This window comes from Mus caroli, unplaced genomic scaffold, assembly GCF_978045245.1.
Source record: "Mus caroli unplaced genomic scaffold, Mus_caroli_1 scaffold_8, whole genome shotgun sequence".
Lineage (NCBI taxonomy): Eukaryota > Metazoa > Chordata > Mammalia > Rodentia > Muridae > Mus > Mus caroli.
Window position 1 is genome coordinate 36,547,371 of NW_028227263.1, and position 15,603 is coordinate 36,562,973.

At 46.4% G+C, this 15,603-nt stretch overlaps 3 protein-coding genes and 2 non-coding genes across 10 annotated transcripts in view; 2 read left to right on the plus strand and 3 right to left on the minus strand.

Annotated features, from left to right (window-relative positions):
- The window catches only part of Dennd2b (DENN domain containing 2B), a 149,205-nt gene extending 144,310 nt beyond the window's left edge, over nucleotides 1-4,895 (plus strand). For all 5 annotated transcript variants that reach the window (XM_085841414.1, XM_085841413.1, XM_085841412.1 and 2 more), the window contains 6 exons: nucleotides 1,075-1,252; nucleotides 1,478-1,519; nucleotides 2,549-2,660; nucleotides 3,097-3,336; nucleotides 3,526-3,612; nucleotides 4,180-4,895. In XM_085841414.1, coding sequence (XP_085697540.1) covers nucleotides 1,075-1,252; nucleotides 1,478-1,519; nucleotides 2,549-2,660; nucleotides 3,097-3,336; nucleotides 3,526-3,612; nucleotides 4,180-4,214 — 694 coding nt within the window. In that variant the 3' untranslated portion in view covers nucleotides 4,215-4,895. The remainder of the gene's footprint in view (nucleotides 1-1,074; nucleotides 1,253-1,477; nucleotides 1,520-2,548; nucleotides 2,661-3,096; nucleotides 3,337-3,525; nucleotides 3,613-4,179) is intronic.
- Nucleotides 4,896-6,961: 2,066 nt separating this feature from the next.
- On the minus strand, nucleotides 6,962-9,544 carry Rpl27a (ribosomal protein L27a). The gene is made up of 5 exons (XM_021167417.3): nucleotides 9,423-9,544; nucleotides 8,997-9,060; nucleotides 8,653-8,728; nucleotides 8,019-8,193; nucleotides 6,962-7,133 (listed from the first exon to the last, which is right to left on the minus strand). Exons 1-5 carry the CDS (start codon nucleotides 9,423-9,425, stop codon nucleotides 7,005-7,007), a joined length of 447 nt encoding a protein of 148 aa, XP_021023076.2. The 5' UTR covers nucleotides 9,426-9,544; the 3' UTR covers nucleotides 6,962-7,004.
- Nucleotides 7,327-7,457, minus strand: LOC115031617 (small nucleolar RNA SNORA3/SNORA45 family). The gene has a single exon (XR_003837292.1). It is a non-coding gene; the product is annotated as a small nucleolar RNA SNORA3/SNORA45 family (small nucleolar RNA).
- Nucleotides 8,395-8,526, minus strand: LOC115031618 (small nucleolar RNA SNORA3/SNORA45 family). The gene has a single exon (XR_003837293.1). It is a non-coding gene; the product is annotated as a small nucleolar RNA SNORA3/SNORA45 family (small nucleolar RNA).
- A 2,503-nt stretch (nucleotides 9,545-12,047) lies between the features above and the next one.
- Trim66 (tripartite motif containing 66) overlaps nucleotides 12,048-15,603 on the plus strand; it is a 166,676-nt gene continuing 163,120 nt past the window's right edge. For both annotated transcript variants that reach the window (XM_029480142.2, XM_021168448.3), the window contains exon 1: nucleotides 12,048-12,094. In XM_029480142.2, the coding sequence (XP_029336002.1) occupies nucleotides 12,062-12,094 (33 nt within the window). In that variant the 5' untranslated portion in view covers nucleotides 12,048-12,061. The remainder of the gene's footprint in view (nucleotides 12,095-15,603) is intronic.

A 15,603-nucleotide genomic window follows, 5' to 3' on the forward strand; every position in this document is an offset into this window, starting at 1 on the left:
GTCTTTTCTTAAATGTAGGCCTTGCTGTGCTGTCCAGGCAGGGTTCAGATGATCATCGGTTATAAGCCTCTAGCTAGCCGCTTCTGCAGTGCTTGTCACAGCACTTGGCTTGTCTGGAGGTGCTTTGGCTTGTCTCCTGGCAGGCTAGCTGTGCCTGTGTCTGCTGGTGCCACACACCAGAAGCTGGGTGTGTGCACTCCATTTTGCCTGTGAACTTCAGGTCTGCCCCACTGTGCTTGTCCTCCTGGTTTCCCTTTGGTCATCGGGCTCCTGTAGCCAGCCCTGTGGATTCCATGGTGTGGAGGCCTGGAGCCCCCTCCAGGACAAGAAAGGGATGACCCCAATGAGACCTGAGAATGATATAGGCCACCGCACACCTCCTGATTTCTGCACTCTCCCTTCAGTCAGATCACTGTTACCAGCTAAGGAGAAAGAAATAGAAAGCCAGAGGGCAGAGCAGTACTGGGCTAGAAGATGGCAAAACTGGTTGTCGTCTTGGCTGCCTCTTATGACAAACTGGGCATCCCACAGAACACAGCTGTGAAAGGTGGAACAGCCTGAGGGACTTCTGCAGGGTTTTCCAGCTCCTGCACACTGGAGCTTTGTGATAAGTTCCGTTGTGCTTCTTAGCCTGAGCTAATACTCCCACCATCTCATCTGGGGGTGAGTGTGCAAGCATATATGTGTGAAGGAACCTGTGATAGTTCTCTTGGGTGCTGGGATTATAGACGTGTATCACCACACCCAGCTTTTCTGGGTAGCAGTGTGAAAGAATAAGACCTGGAAGTTTGAATACTCACCTTTGGGCTCTATCTGGGTGGTGTGTGTGTGTGTGTGTGTGTGTGTGTGTGTGTGTGTGTGTGTGTGTGTTTTGTTAGGCAGACATGCATATGCATGCAGAATCCTCTGTATGTCACAAGTGTGCTGGTCACATACCTTTGTGGCTGTGTCTTGTAGAGTCCCTAAAAGTGCAGCTCATCAAAGGATACCCTGAGCCCCTGTAGTTTCTAATTATCCTTCCCTGAGGGTGTTGGCCCTGGGCTCAGTTGCCCTGTCTCTCTGTCTGTCCATCAGTACCCTGTCCAGCTGCTCTCATGCGGTGGTGGCCTTGCTCTACCCCTTCTCCTGGCAGCACACATTCATTCCTGTCCTCCCAGCCTCCATGATTGACATTGTCTGCTGTCCCACCCCTTTCCTGGTTGGCCTGCTCTCCAGCTCCCTTCCCAAACTGAAGGAGCTGCCTGTGGAAGAGGTAAGCTGCCCGGGGCAACCAGCCGGGGGATGGGGGAGGAAGAGAGAAAGGCTGTGGGGATCTTACCTCAGCCCTGGCCTTCAAACAGCTTCTGTACTTTCTCCTGGGAGGTTTATCTGGCTGACTCTTTCCTGTGATCTGTCCCTGGGAACATGGGAGGTCTGGACACCTGTCAAAGGCATTGCAAGACTCAGTCCCTGATCACTGCTTCTGACCCTTTCCCAGGCCCTGATGGTGAATCTGGGATCTGACCGATTCATCCGACAGGTAAGAGCCGCATATCACAGAACCTGAATCTGCCCTAGGGAAGGGAGTGGGCACTCAGTAACCACCCGGCCTGCTTTCTGATTTTTGAATTTCAAACTCACAGAATAGACAGGGGTGGAAAAAGCTGATTTCAGAACCCTTAGCCTCAGTGAGATCTGCCTTTCTAGCCTTTGTTGTTGGTTTTTCTTGGATCTAGGGTCTCACTATCCAGCTCTGGCTGACCTGGAGCCTGTGATAGTTCTCTTGGGTGCTGGGATTATAGACGTGTATCACCACACCCAGCTTTTCTGGGTAGCAGTGTGAAAGAATAAGACCTGGAAGTTTGAATACTCACCTTTGGGCTCTGTCTGAGTGATACGTGTGTGTTTGTTTGTTTTGTTTTTGTTTGTTTTCTTTTGAGATAGTCTCAAAGAGATGTGTTTGAGCATATAATCTAAAAACAGAAAATGGACCTGAAATTTTCTCTGAGCCAGTGCTCCCATCAGATAACACCTCTCTAGAGATATTCTAGGGATTATAAACACCACTGAATGTGCTTCGTAATATAAAGGCTCACAGTCATTGCTGCAAAAAGCCCTCGTTAATCATGGAGTCTTCTTGGCTTCCCATAAAGGAGCATGACCTAGCAGGTCCCCTTTGGGAACAGACAGCCTATTACAAACCACTGCTATAACTAAGGACTCCCCAGGTTAAAGCACCAGGATGCAGCCCCTGCACCAGAGTATGGATTGGGAATAGCATTCTCAGTATAGGTTAGGCCGGTCTCCCTGCGCCAAGCTCACTGTACTTCCCACCTGAGTGAAAGTAGGATGATAAGGGAGATGGGGTAGGAGATCCTGCATGGTCCAGGCCACAGTGTCCAAAGAATTAGCTGCTGCTCTTTAATCTGTAACTTGGGCAAGTTTCAAACCTTCCTGTGCTCGCTCATTATGCAAGGGTGATAATAGTGTCAATGCTGTTAGAAGCTCTCTGAGCTGGGGCCTGGCACCCCGTCAGTGCCGTCACCCCTGCTGTCTTCTCCTTCTGCAGATGGATGATGAGGACACACTGTTACCTAGAAAGTTACAAGCGGCTCTGGAGCAGGCTCTGGAGAGGAAGAATGAGCTGATCTCCCAGGACTCTGACAGTGACTCTGATGATGGTGAGGGTAGACTCTTCCTGCTTTGAGTCTGGACTTCACAGACCTTGAAATCTGTACTGTGCACTGGGCCCTTTCTGGCTGATGAAGCCTAGGTGTAGGAGCTGGGTCACTCTAGTTAGGCCTAGTGCCTTTTCTGCCCCGAAACATGTCACCACAGATTTCTCGGTGACAGGAAATGAATCAGTCCTCCCTCTTAGGCCTTGTTTCAAGCCACTGCCCTCACTTGTGAGGGATGTGGGAAAGGTGATGCTTTGGTCTCCAATTTCTGGGAAGTATTTGCCAACTTCTGTGCTTAGAGCAGCTTCTGACCTCCAGGAGCTCATAGCTAGGTGACAGCTCTTAAGCACAAAGACAGTTGTGAGTGCTGGTTAGAAGCTGTTGGGAGGTCGGCCTCCTAGAATCTTGGGCTGAATGTGACTGTTCTTTTCCCTTCTAGAATGTAATACCCTCAATGGACTTGTGTCAGAGGTGTTTATCCGGTTCTTTGTGGAGACTGTGGGTCACTACTCCCTCTTCCTGACACACAGTGAGAAGGGGGAAAGGGCTTTTCAGCGAGAGGCCTTCCGCAAGTCTGTGGCCTCCAAAAGTATCCGCCGTTTTCTTGAAGTTTTTATGGAATCTCAGATGTTTGCTGGCTTCATCCAAGACAGGGAGCTAAGGAAGTGTCGAGCCAAGGGTAAGGTCCCAGGCACTGGGATGGGAGCTGGGGGCTTCTCTAGACTCAGTATAACTAGGTCATTGTAATGAACTGCCAACTAGTAGACTAGATGTCTGCCTTATCCCTTTTGTATCTACACTGTGTGGTCCATCAAACACTCATGTCACCATTTTTCTCTCTCTCGTACCTGCCGTTCATCTTTCTCAGGCCTCTTTGAGCAGAGAGTGGAACAGTATCTAGAAGAGCTCCCTGACACTGAGCAGAGCGGGATGAACAAGTTTCTCCGTGGCCTGGGTAAGTTATTTGTTACTAATGAAGGTAGCCAGGGGGGTGCTGTTCCCTAAAATACTGTGAATCTAGGCCAGCAATATGATAGAGGCTGTAGACAGAGCAAGAGGAAATCCTGTAAGCAGCTACTGCTCTAAGAGCATTTGGCACAAGATTCACAAAAGGGAGCCACAGATTCGACCATAATTTGTTTTGTTGTTGTTTTCACTGTACATCTCTTAAGTTCATGAGTTGAGTGCCACTCATCCTTGTTAGCTGTAATATACACAAGTGTTTAATGCCAGTTCTGTAAAACCTCAGTCCTTCAGGGACCTCAGCTAGTGTAATTGCAGAATCATAGCAGGGGTTTTTTGTTGTTTTTTAAAGGCAACAAGCCACAGATGTGGGGTGTTGCCCAAAGTCACACAGTGGCTGATCTCTGTGTCCTAAGTTATGTTTTCCCTACCTTATCAGAGCTGTCATTCCTGTCTGTCAAACTGATGCTTTTTGCAAGGAAAAGAGAGGCTAGGAGAGAACATGGGTGTTGAAAGGGGATCATGAGACAGCCTCACCTTTGCCCTCTCCGTCCCACAGGCAACAAGATGAAGTTCCTCCACAAGAAGAATTAAATGCCTTTTCCGGTAGCAGAGTTTAGTGCTTTGCAGAGCCCAGGGAGAGGCCCAGCCTGGGACCCTGTGGGATGCTGCGGCTACTTTGCTTCTACAGAGCCCACCTCCGCCTTCACCATAGTCCAGGATACTGTTTGTAAATAATCTGCTGTAAGCTTTCCTGTTTTTGTAACAAGCAAAGAGAATCTGGTAAATATTTGTATATTTCCCAAAGGGCCAGGTGCTTTCTTGCCTTGTCTGAGCTTGGATGGAGTCTTGCTGGGTGCTGGTGACTGGCCAATTATGTGCAGCTGACTGTCTCAGCCAAACCACTCGTTTCCTCGAGACTTCTGGCCTGTCTGCCTGAGGCCCTGCTGCCAGTCATGGGCCCTGGAGAGCAGGTGCTGTCTTAATTACGTATAAGAGGACTGGGTTTTTTTTTTTTTTTGGTTGTTTTTAAATCTAGAGTTTTTTCTTCTTAGTAGTTCCCCAGCCTCTTGTTTCTGAAAGGCAAGGATCACTTTGCCCTTTTTTGCAATGTAGAACCAGGCACTTGGGCCTGGTCCTTGTTCCTTCCATCCTCTGACATGGTCAGTGAGTCATGGGAAGTGGAGCTCCCGTCAGTGGTGGCCATGATGCGGTACAGGGCATTTCTCCTTCCACCATTCACAGATGTTCTCAATAAACTGTACATTCATTTTGGCTGAAGAGTCCTATTGTGTTCCTTTCACTTTCTACAGTTCTCTCCAACCCAGGTGAATCTAGATGCGACGCCATGACAAAGGGGCTGGGTTCCTGGCCATCCCTGAACATGAGTTCTCAAGGTACAGGACCTGTCAGTTCCCATTTAGCTTCCTTCTCTGGTAGCCACTGATTAGGGTGTTTCCAGTGATGGGAAGGATGCTCTTTGCCCCTGCCCCTTGCTCTCACTAGGCCTAGACTCCCTGCTCCACTGCCAATGACTCCTCCATGTCACCCTCAGGTTTCTTTTACACTGAAGTGTATCCAGAAGTTCAACTACATTCTAGGGAAGGAGGAGGAGAGAGAACAAGGGCTTTACTTAGGTTTCCTACCAAGGCCTTCACAGAACATAGTTTGGCAGGATGCGGAACTATAACATTTGTTGTCCTTGCAGCACCCTAACGTATTTGAATGAGGGTCTCATCCTGAGTTTTCTTCCTATCCTTTTCTTTTCCACTGATGCCCATGGTGGAGGCTTTGTCTCCTGGGAAGGCAAGATTTTCTTGAGATTACCAGAAAATCCATGACTTGGGTGCTGTTGCCTTCAGCCTGGGCTTCCTGACAAGAGTAGACGCCTTAGGAAAAACACCCAGTTCCCTAAAGGTGCTTCTCCTTTCTGCCTGTCCCCACTCCCGACTGCAGACTGGAGTGTAAACATGTTTTAAAACTTTCATGAATTTTACAATAGTGCACCTAAGGACTGAAGAAGTCAGCGAACACTGGCTGTTCTTCCGAAGATTCAGGTTCAGTTCCGAGCACCCACAAGCACCTGTAACTCCATCTCCAGAGCATCTAGTGCCCTTCTGGCCTCCAAGAGCTCCTGACATACATGCAGGCAGGAACATCCTTGAGTATACAGGCTTGGGTGGTGTGGGCAGTGCAAGCCTGGGGTGTGGCTGGCAGAATGTATTAAAGGCTCTCCAGGTTCCTTCACACAAGATCTGAACTCCCTAATTCTCAAGCCTATCACATCCAACTCTTCAACAGCCAAAATAACTTACATCTTAGTATAATAAGTATTAAAAAAACCTGTCTAAATACATGCTTTAGGAAATAACAATGCAGCCACATGCCTAAACCTTTACATAGAATTACTGTGGTTACATATACAACTGTCACGTTACAGACCCTGTAATTGTCCTGACTGCCACATTGCATGTCAATCATCCTCCACCCATAAACAAGATACATCATCTGGACTAGGGGTAGTAGCACTACGGGTGACATACAGTATTATCTCTAGAGCCAGAAGCTTTTCCCCCAAAAAACATCTCAAAATGAATTTTTCAGTATTAAGTGACCCAACTTCTATTGCCTCTTAATATGTACTTGTCTACTAAAGCAGCACCAGTACTAAGCACGCACAATCTACTCCCTAGAAACTCAAGTTAACTTTGGTCTAATGTTCCAGATTTAAAGATGTAGATAATCAGGATCTTGGGTTTTATTTATTTACTCCAAGGTACTCTTTACATAAAGTTTCATCTTTCTAATAGTTAAAAAGGTCACAGCTCTGGTTCTACAGTATTCCCAACCAGTGATGTCCTGTTGCAGGTAGGCATGCTCCCTTGGAACAACACCTAGATGCCACCAACCAAGTGAAGCTGGATGGAACCTACTACCTCCTCCCTTAAGTTTTCCATGCTAATCTGTCCAGTATTAAGTGACCAGTCATCCTGAGCTACCTGTCCATCACAGTAAGCTTACAAAGCCAGGCAGCTGCTAGCAATCTGGATGGCAAGGTTTTTCAAGAACTTTAGATTTTCAGGAAAACCCATCTCATTTCTGGTCCTTGGGATTTTATGAGATCAGGTTTCTTCACTTCGGACTGAAAATAATGGCATTCATCAATTCTTTGATTATCAAGACCCATACATAGAGCACACAGGGATGTAGGAATTTACATCTGTGTAAAGTTGGGCTACATTTATTCCCACAGACTGAGTGACTCTCGAGGGCCCACACCTCATATCTTCCTAGAATGTTAGGCAGATTCCCAACATGCAGACAAGGAAGGATGCAAAGACCACATGGAAAACGTTAGCATTTAATTAACCTCCGGCGTGGCTTTTAAGCCACCAGAACACAGGCACCTCCAACACCCTTAATCTTCTCTTCAGCTCTTCTGCTGAAGAATTTGGCCTTCACGATGACAGGTTGCTTAGGGAGCTTTCCCTTGCCCAGAACTTTGTAGTAGCCCTAGAATAGAAAGATTCACAACATATATCAGACACCTAACACCCCAAGATTCAGGTAGGACTTGACTTATTCCCCCTTTTCAGATATGTAAAGCCTGGCCTCTAACTCAAATGTAGATCAATATGGCATCATAGAGATTCACCAACTGCACCTCCATAGTTCTGAGAGTATAGCATATGCTATCCCAGATAGGCCATGTTTCTGATCTGGGTACTAGAAGGGACACTGAAGGCCCCTGCCAATGAATCAAGACCAGTAGATTCTCTTCGAGAACTGTAGCACACCAGGACAAGTACCATGTCAGGATGTGACTCTAGCCTCGGCCAAATACATACCCGCCACTCCTGACCAGCTACACCCTACCAAATATGGTAAAATATAGGTTAGGAATGATGGGCTCATGAAAGCCTCCCTGTGGTTTGAGTCTCTGCACTTAGGCTGGTGTTTTTGGGGGGGCGCAGAGGGATAGGGGTGGGTGTACTTTAAAAAACAATATAGGGCCTTAAATAATCAACACTTTAACCTGCAAAAGCCAGGCTGTGCCTTAAGACCATTCTGGACCAACTATATACCTAAAACTTAAGTTTTTAAATTAAAAAAAAAAAACAAACCTGTTAGAAATGGAAACAATTATTTGCTGGATGTGTTTTCTGAATTCTCACTCAACAAGTGGGGACCAAACAGAGGAAGACTTATTAGCATGTGGCCAATTCAATTACCTGCAACAACTCTAAGAGCCTTTGTTCAATTCCCAGCAACCACATGGCAGCTCACAACCATCCATACATAATGGGATCCAATGCCCTTTTCTGTTGTTTTTCTCTGAAGACAATGTACTCATATACATAAAATCTTTTAAAACGAATGGCAAGTCAGTTTACTCACTGATCGAACAACATCAATGATGGGAGCAACTCCAGTCTTGTTTTTTGCTGCATTGACCCGCGTCTGCTCGCTGACCAACGTCCACAGTTTATCCAGGTTGACTGTTGGGCAGAAACTCTGGTTCCTTTTCAAGTGGTAATGCCGCATACCAACTTTCCCAAAGTAACCTGGGTGACTGGGGAGGGAAGGCAGCCATCTTCAGAGCCTCACTGAGAAAACTTATCTTTGTAGTTGTTAAGTGTTCACTATTGTAAACACTGACACAGCAGGCACCAGATACAGTTTTTGAACTAAAAGTCAGGTCACTCACTAGCACCCCCACTCCTTAAAGGGTTCCCTAAATAGGGTCCAACGTAACTCTGAATGGGTTAACTTGACATGTCACTAACCTGGTGACTGACTGTGCCAGAAAGTCCACACAGCCAGTGAATAAGGTCAGCAGTTATTCTTCGAGGACTTAAGCACACTAAGGCAACAAGCAATACCTGAGCGTGACTCTAGCCTCGGACAGGTCCCCTCAGTTCACGTGCAGCGTTCACTTGCTAAAGCTAGTCATACCAAATGGTAAGGAGCCCGCTTCCAGGGAGAAACTGTCCTAATTCACCCCTTCCGCCCCCACTTCCAAAACACTCACTATTTGTCAAAGTTGATCCTGTGGTGATGCATGCCTCCAGCATTCCCGCGGCCACCTGGGTGCTTGCGGTGCTTACCTGTCGGCAGACAAAGCAACGTGACTTCTAGCTGCTCACACGCCCTTGTTCCTGCTCTAAGTTTACCAGCCGTTTCTAAGCCTGATTTATCAAGACTCGGGGATAGAAGGAACATTTTCGGCATTTCACATCCCAGCGGTATGTGTTTAATTCTCACCCCGCTACCAACATAAAGTAGGGGAACTGCAAAAAGTGTTTCCTTCCACTCACGGCTGTCTACTTTCCAACAAAACTCCAAAGGCCAAACGCCGAGGAGGCGCACACTTACCGATGCGGCCGTGGCCGTGACTCACGTGGCCCCGGAGTTTCCGGGTCTTCCTCAGTCTGGATGGCTGCGTGGGGAAAACAGTAAAGTGGTTAGGCCTGCTTAGAGGATGAGGAGGCCGGGGAGAGCGCAGCAACGCCTGCATGCCCGGATCAGGCCTGCACACGAGGACTTGCCTTCTGGAGCATCGGCCAAGCCGAGGCCGGGACTCGGAGCGTGCTCAGCCGCCCGGGCCCGCGCGTCCACGCGATCCTAGCTGCGATCGGAACACGCGGGCCCACGTTCCTCGCCCCACACCCGAGTGGGTCATCCCGCCCCGCAGGCTACGCCCAGCCATGGAAATCCACTAGGACCAGAGCAAGCAGCCGAAAGGCTGGGAAACAGAGCCCCGACCCTCCGCGATGGAGCGGAGGCCAAGAGAAGACCTACCATGGCGATGGCAGAAAGGGAAAAGGGAGGAGCTCACGAAGTCTCGCGAGGTAGCAGGCGCGGGGGCGGGACCAATGCTTCATTTCCGGCCAGGAGGCCGGCTTGGGGAAAGGGCTCCTGACGTCACGGCTCCCGGCGCCCGCCTCTTCCTTTCTGTGTGGGTGGGCGGGGTGAACCGGTGACACCCGCCCCCGGAAGCCCGGGTAGCTCCGTCCTATTCGAGTGCCGCTGCGGGTCCGGCCGGAGTGCACTGCTCTTTTTCTGGTGCTGTTGGTTTTTGTCTCCGGGCAGCAATGGCGGTGGCTCAGCATCTGCAAGACTTCCGCAGGGCCTCTGACGTCCCTTAAAGGGACACTGCCCTTCTCTTTTGCTCTTGTCCTCTCTTCATGTCCTGTCAAATTTGAACAGGTTCTGTGTTTCAGGGATCTAGATTCTGTAACTATTCTGTATAAACATCACATTTGAATTTTCTCCAGACTCTGGCTGGTACGCTTTTAGTCCTCTGGACCCGAGGTTCCCAGCCCAGCGTGCTCCTCATACAAGCATTTCCCATATGGACCTTCTTGGACCTGTTTTGTTACTTGTCTACTCGAACCATCACACTTGTAATTCTAATTGCTAAATTACATTTTTCTTCCCGATAGAGCCCAGATTCTCTAAGGGTTCAGGACTGGGCAATTTTTCTTGTGTTTTCTCTTTAAATCCATGAGTTCCTGGCGTGTAGCCTGCTTGCTAACAAAAGTGGTCCACTTGTGCACAAGATTCTAACCCCTTAATCTGTTTTATATTTTCTGACTTGATCCGTTAAACTAAAGAATATTCTAGTCAAAATACTGTAAGTTCTCATCTCTATTAGGACCCGTTCCTTTTCCTTTCATAGGCCAAACTCCCAGAAAGCAGAGTGGGCAAATCCTGTCTGTCTGCTAGCTTCTTGTTCAGTGTTTAGTCCATTACAATCTGGGCAGTTTGGCTTTAGCCACACCATTTCCTCAAGATTTTTTATTTGCTTGTTTTGAGACAGGGTCTTACTCTGAAGCCAAGGCTGGCCTTGTACCTCCTGACTGCTGGAGTTACACTCCTAATCGGTTGGCTAGGCATGATGGTCTCGAACTTTCACGTGTGGGCATATCTATGGCTGTCCTTGTTCAGCTCCTATTCAGGCAGTCCTGTTGGTTAGACTATGGGTGTGGCTTCTGACACTCCTAGGACAAACAATTTCACAGTAAAGCCTCTGATCTCTGGCTCTTACAGTCTTTCCCTCGAGATGGTCCCTAAGCCTTAGGTGGAGGGGTTGTTTTACAGATTTATCCAGTGGGACTGGACTTCACACCTCTCCATTTTGATTGGTTATAGCTTTCTGTATCAGTTTCTTTCTGCCTGTTGCAAAGAGAGGTTTCCTTGATGAGGGCTGAGGACTATCATTTTCTGTTATAAGGACAAATATTAGAACTACCCATGTGTCTTCACTGCTAGTATCCCAGTACCACTCTTGATTTCCCTAACCTTAAGCTTTTGATCTTCCAGTCTTAGCTTCCCATGTTCTGAGCTTTTAAGCATGTACCATCATGACCAACTCTTTCTGAACTCTAAAGAGTAGAGGAACTACCTTAATATTCTACTACTTCCAATAGCACTCCAGGCCACAATGGTAAGACCCCCCAACATCTTCAGAGTGCCTTGAAATTTACAAAATCTAGCTTCATTTTTCCATGAGACAAAAGACACAGCAGAACTGTGTGACTTGTCCTAGGTTATAAAGTTGGTAGGGTACAGAGCCAGGACCTAGCCTTACCCTTCCCTCTCCAGATTTCCCCGGTTTTAATCTCAGTGACCACTCCCTTTTTAACCTCACAACACTATGATCTTCATCTCTCCTTCACCTCACAGGCATTAATCATATACTGCCTAAGTCTAGCAGAAAGAGAGGTTTGAGAGTTGGGATCAAAATTTAAGAAGAGACCTGCTCCTGTCCCGTATGTTCAAGGAATGAGCCAAATTACTTAGAAACTGCCATTAGGGAGAAACTGCCATTAGGGAGAAACTGCCATTAGGAAGCTAGCTAGGAAGAGCCTTGGGAATAGAGGGTAACATTAAGTGAATTTTAATGGGACCTGGAGCAAGTATCAAGTCAGGGCAAAGGGCAGAACTAGAATCCTGTTTCTGAATAGTTTGCCAAGTGCTTTGGTTATAGATGAGCTACATCCTCTCCTTGGGACACCTGTCTGAACCTTACCCAGTAGTCTTAGTGATAGTCTGATCTCTAGAGTAGAGGGAATGTTTGGGGAATTTGTCCAGCTGGGGTTTTCTAGACAGCTCCCTTTCTTCCTCTCTAGGCAGCCAGCCCATTGATTCATGGTTCCTGTGCTCGTTCAGCAAAGTCAGCTTCTTCAGGTCTACCAGCCCCGACAAAACAGAGAAGGCTCAGCTCTTTATCTGAAAAGTTGAATAGTAGCCAGATGTTAAGACATTAGGTCACCTCTCCCTCGCCACTGGACACAACCTTGAACGTGATACATGAGAACTGTCCCTTGTGACAATTCTATGAAGTATATCACAGCCTTGTGACATCACAGGCATTTGAGCTACTTACTTTGGAGGTTCAGGGCTCAGACGACACTTGTGGAATGAGGCAAAGAGAGATGGTGCCAGGCAGCGGCCGCCTGGGGAGGCAGGTAAATCTCAGATCTCTCCTCTGGTCCTGGCAACACACTCTTTCCTTTTCTCTCAGGGTTCCTGATTTTCCTTAGGACTTCAGACAGCAGCTGTTCTTGGAAGTATGAACACTTCCAGACCCATCATTGTCATCATCTTCGTTGTCTTCTTCTTCTTCTTCTTCTTCTTCTTCTTCTTCTTCTTCTTCTTCTTCTTCTTCTTCTTCTTCTTCTTCTTCTTCTTTTTTAATTTTGTCGTGACAGGGTTTCTCTGTGTTCTCAGGGCTGTCCTGGAACTCACTCTGTAGACCAGCCTGGCCTCGAACTCAGAAATCCGCCTGCCTCTTGTCTCCCAAGTGCTGGGATTAAAGGCGTGCGCCACCACTGTCTGGCCTTCTTCCTTTTTTTTTAAGGGATATATTTTCATTTATATGTATGTGTGCTGTTGAGAAGTCAGATGATGTTGGATCCTCGGGATCCAACTGGAGTTACAGGTGTGTGAGCCACCCAGTGAGGTCACTGACAAGCGAACTTGGGTCCTCTGGATGAAGGGCATCCAGTTCTCCTAAGCACTGAGGCATCTCTCCAGCCCCATGCCTTATCTTCTTGCTCTCATCTTTAATTGGATATTAGAAAAGCTTATGTTGCTCTCCTTCTAAAAGGAGACTACTGGCCTGTCATACCACAGGTCTTTAGTCTAAGTACTGGGGAGGCAAGACCAGGTGGATCTTTATGCATTTGGGGCCAACCAAGGCTACATAGTGAGAAGTACAAAAACTTGGAAGTCCATATTTAGTCTACAAGTGTTTTTAAATGTATATACATTATATATGTGTGTGTGTACACATATGATGGGACAAAAATACACCATGAGGGGCTGGAGAGATAGCTCAGTGAGACCACTGACTGCTCTGCCAGAGTTCCTGAGTTCAATTACCAGCAACCACATGGTGGCTCACAACCATTCATAATGAGATCTGATGCCTTCTTCTGTTGTGTCTGAACACAGCTACAGTGCACTCATATAAATACAATAAACAAATCTTTTAAAACAAAAAAAACAACATGAAAAGAAGTTCTGAAAAAAGGAGGATAAACATCTCAAATCATAGTCTCACAAAACTTTATGTCAATTTTCAGATCATGTTTAGATGGTAACGGACTATATGCAGAGTTAATGATGACAGTATGTTAATCTCTGTGTGTGTATGGAGAGTATGCATGTATGTATGTATATACATGGAGGCCAGAGGAATAGTTTGTTTTTAGGTGTCATCTTTTGCTCTCTGCCTTATTCCCTTGAGACAAGGTCTCTCACAGTTTTGACTAGGCTTGGTTGGCCATCAAGTGCCTGGGATTCACCCATGTTCATCCCCCCAGAGATTACAGTCATACACGGCTGTTTATGGATTTTTTTTAATATGTGGGTGCTAGGAGTCATCTGCAGGCTTTCACAGCCAGGACTCTAACCACTGAGCCATCTCCAGATCCCCACATCATTTTCTGTATCATTGCCCAGGAATAAGGATTGGCTCATTTTATTTCTTGTGGTGCTGGGAATCGAACCTGGCACCTTGAGCATTCTAGGTAAGCACTGTCACTGAGCTGTAATCTCAGCTTCAGGTTATTTTCCACAGCTGAAGTGTAATTTGCCTTCGGCATGTGCTATAACATACTAAGCCATCTTGTGTATTTTGTTCTTGTGTTTTAGTTCTTTGTTGTTAGAGACAAAGGTACAGTGAGCATTTTGTATAATGGACTTTTTTCTTTTGATCAATAACTTGTCTAGAATAAAATCCCAGGAGAGAGATTCCTGGATTATAGGGTATGAACATTTTTATGATTCATTTTATGATTCTATTTTTTTTTCAGATAGGTTGAACCAATTTGTATGCCAACAGTGTGTACAATTTCTAATTCCATCTCAGCTTCCCAATGCTCAGAGCTTTGTCAGCTCTTTAAGTAGGTTTTGATTATAGCATTTAGGGTGCAGGGAAATCCATAGGCGAAAGGACTGACTTCCTTCCTTCCTTCCTTCCTTCCTTCCTTTCTTTCCTTCTTCTTTTCATTTCTGAGACAGGGTTTCTCTGTGTAGCCCTTGCTGTCTTGAAATTCACGCTGTGGACCAGGCTGGCCTAGAATTCAGAGATTGCCTGCCTCTGCCTCCTGAGTCCTGTGCCACCACACCTGGCAGGTGGAGTTTTCTAAAGCACAAAGCAAAAGACAAACAAACAGGATTTGGGGGTTGGGATTTCTAGTCACGTTTCTTTCCTATGTTGGAATGTGTTTGTTTTAAATCTTCCCGGACCGCCTGACATTTACTGTAACTGTACTGACTTTACACTCCAGCACGGTTTCCGACACGTTTGTGGGACAGGGAGATAGAAAGTCCTGCCATTCAAGTCCAATATAGTGAAACACGAAGGAAAGAATTCTCATGTCTAAGAAACCAGCTTATCAAACAGTACAAACAAGACAGGCTTAAGTCTCCATGTTTTAAATTTAATTTCACAGTATTCAGTACCTGAGAACACAGAAGCGTGAGTTCATTTTCCTGCTCTGTGAATTCTAGGAAGAAAGAGCATGGCTGCCTTGAATCTTTTTTTTTTTTTTTTTAATCTTTGAATGAAAAAGTATCACTCAGTCATTCTCTTCACAAACTGATAGCACACGAGTGATTTGGTGTATGCACTCAGTACTGACACTATACATACATGCCAGGGCTTAGGGCAAGAGAGAATAGTAATCAGAGACGAGAAAGCCATACGATAGAGCTGTGGCCACAGGATTGTATCTAAGACATCCAGCAAACAAACAGAAAATGTGTGTTAGTCAGTCTGGCAGAGTGTGTATTCCCGCCAGCGTTTCTCACTCACTTTCCCACAGACATAAACACTATTTTTGATGATAATTCGAACTTACCCAAGCAAGCAGTCTTTGGGATTCTCACCCCAGTATGATGTGGAGTGGCTTGCCACATCATTCCTCAGAAGGTTAAAGACGTCCAGCAACTGTTCCCTTACCACAGATCTCCAGATGCACTGTGATGTTAAGGCAGGTGGCCTGTGGCAAGGCAGTGCTGCATGCGAGGGTTCCCCTCCTGCCACACTGTTTAGCTGGAGTTTTGTTTAGCTTAGGGTTCCCCATGGTGGAATGCTGCTGGTATGTGTTGAGCCAGGGTGTTTTCTTATTCTTTTAAAACTTAATTCATTATTTCTATATCTCGGATCTTTGTTGTTGCTATTGTTTTGTTTGTTTCTTTTTTTAGGATTTATTTTTTAATTTAAAAAAATATTTATTATTTATTTTATGTATAAGTGCTCTATCTGCATGCACACCTGTGCCGCAAGAGGGCATCAGATCCCATTACAGATGGTGGTGAGCCACCATGTAGTTGCTGGGAATTGAACTCAGAACCTTTGGAAAAGCAGCCAATGCTCTTAAGTGCTGAGCCATCTCTCTGGCCACTTGTTTTGCTTTTTTGAGACAGAATCTCATCATGTAGCTGTGGTTGGCCTGGAACTTGCCTT